The sequence below is a fragment of the Palaemon carinicauda genome, chromosome 4, assembly GCF_036898095.1.
Source record: "Palaemon carinicauda isolate YSFRI2023 chromosome 4, ASM3689809v2, whole genome shotgun sequence".
In the NCBI taxonomy this organism is placed as follows: Eukaryota; Metazoa; Arthropoda; class Malacostraca; order Decapoda; family Palaemonidae; genus Palaemon; species Palaemon carinicauda.
The window spans coordinates 97,883,358-97,883,802 of record NC_090728.1 but is presented as its reverse complement, the minus strand read 5'-3'; the positions used below and the strand labels follow the sequence as shown (position 1 = coordinate 97,883,802).

General features: G+C 42.2%; 1 protein-coding gene across 1 annotated transcript in view; it reads left to right on the top strand.

The window, feature by feature from the left end:
- LOC137639574 (KRAB-A domain-containing protein 2-like) overlaps positions 1–200 on the top strand; it is a 330-nt gene extending 130 nt beyond the window's left edge. Inside the window, exon 1 of the mRNA XM_068371836.1 lies at positions 1–200. This exon is cut by the window's left edge and continues 130 nt beyond it. Within this exon, the coding sequence (XP_068227937.1) occupies positions 1–200 (200 nt within the window).
- Positions 201–445: the final 245 nt, after the last annotated feature.

The window sequence follows — 445 nt, the reverse complement described above, 5'->3', positions numbered from 1 at the left end:
TAATCAAGGAAGTTCTGGCTATGTGGCCAGAATGTAAGCTAGTTCATGGGAAACCAAGATATTCTCAATCACAGGGTTCTGTGGAACGAGCAAACAGAGATGTTGGAGCAATACTCGCTTGCTGGATGAAAGATAACAACACTATACAATGGTCAAATGGACTGCGCTTTGTTCAGTGGCAGAAAAACACGCGCTTTTGAAGCCATGTACGGAGAAAAGGCTCATCTTGGTATTTCTGCTGTCAACATACCAGAAGAAATAATGGAAGGCATGGAGACAGAGGAGCAGCTTGCAGAAGCACTTTGTTTGGTTAATGAAGAAGATCAAAATGTCGAACAGGAGAGAAGTGCTGAAAGTTGTGCCATAAATTGCAACTTGTGTGGTCAAAACATTCCATGTCATCCTTCTGGTCACTGTTGTTCAACTGTAAATGACAATGCTGATG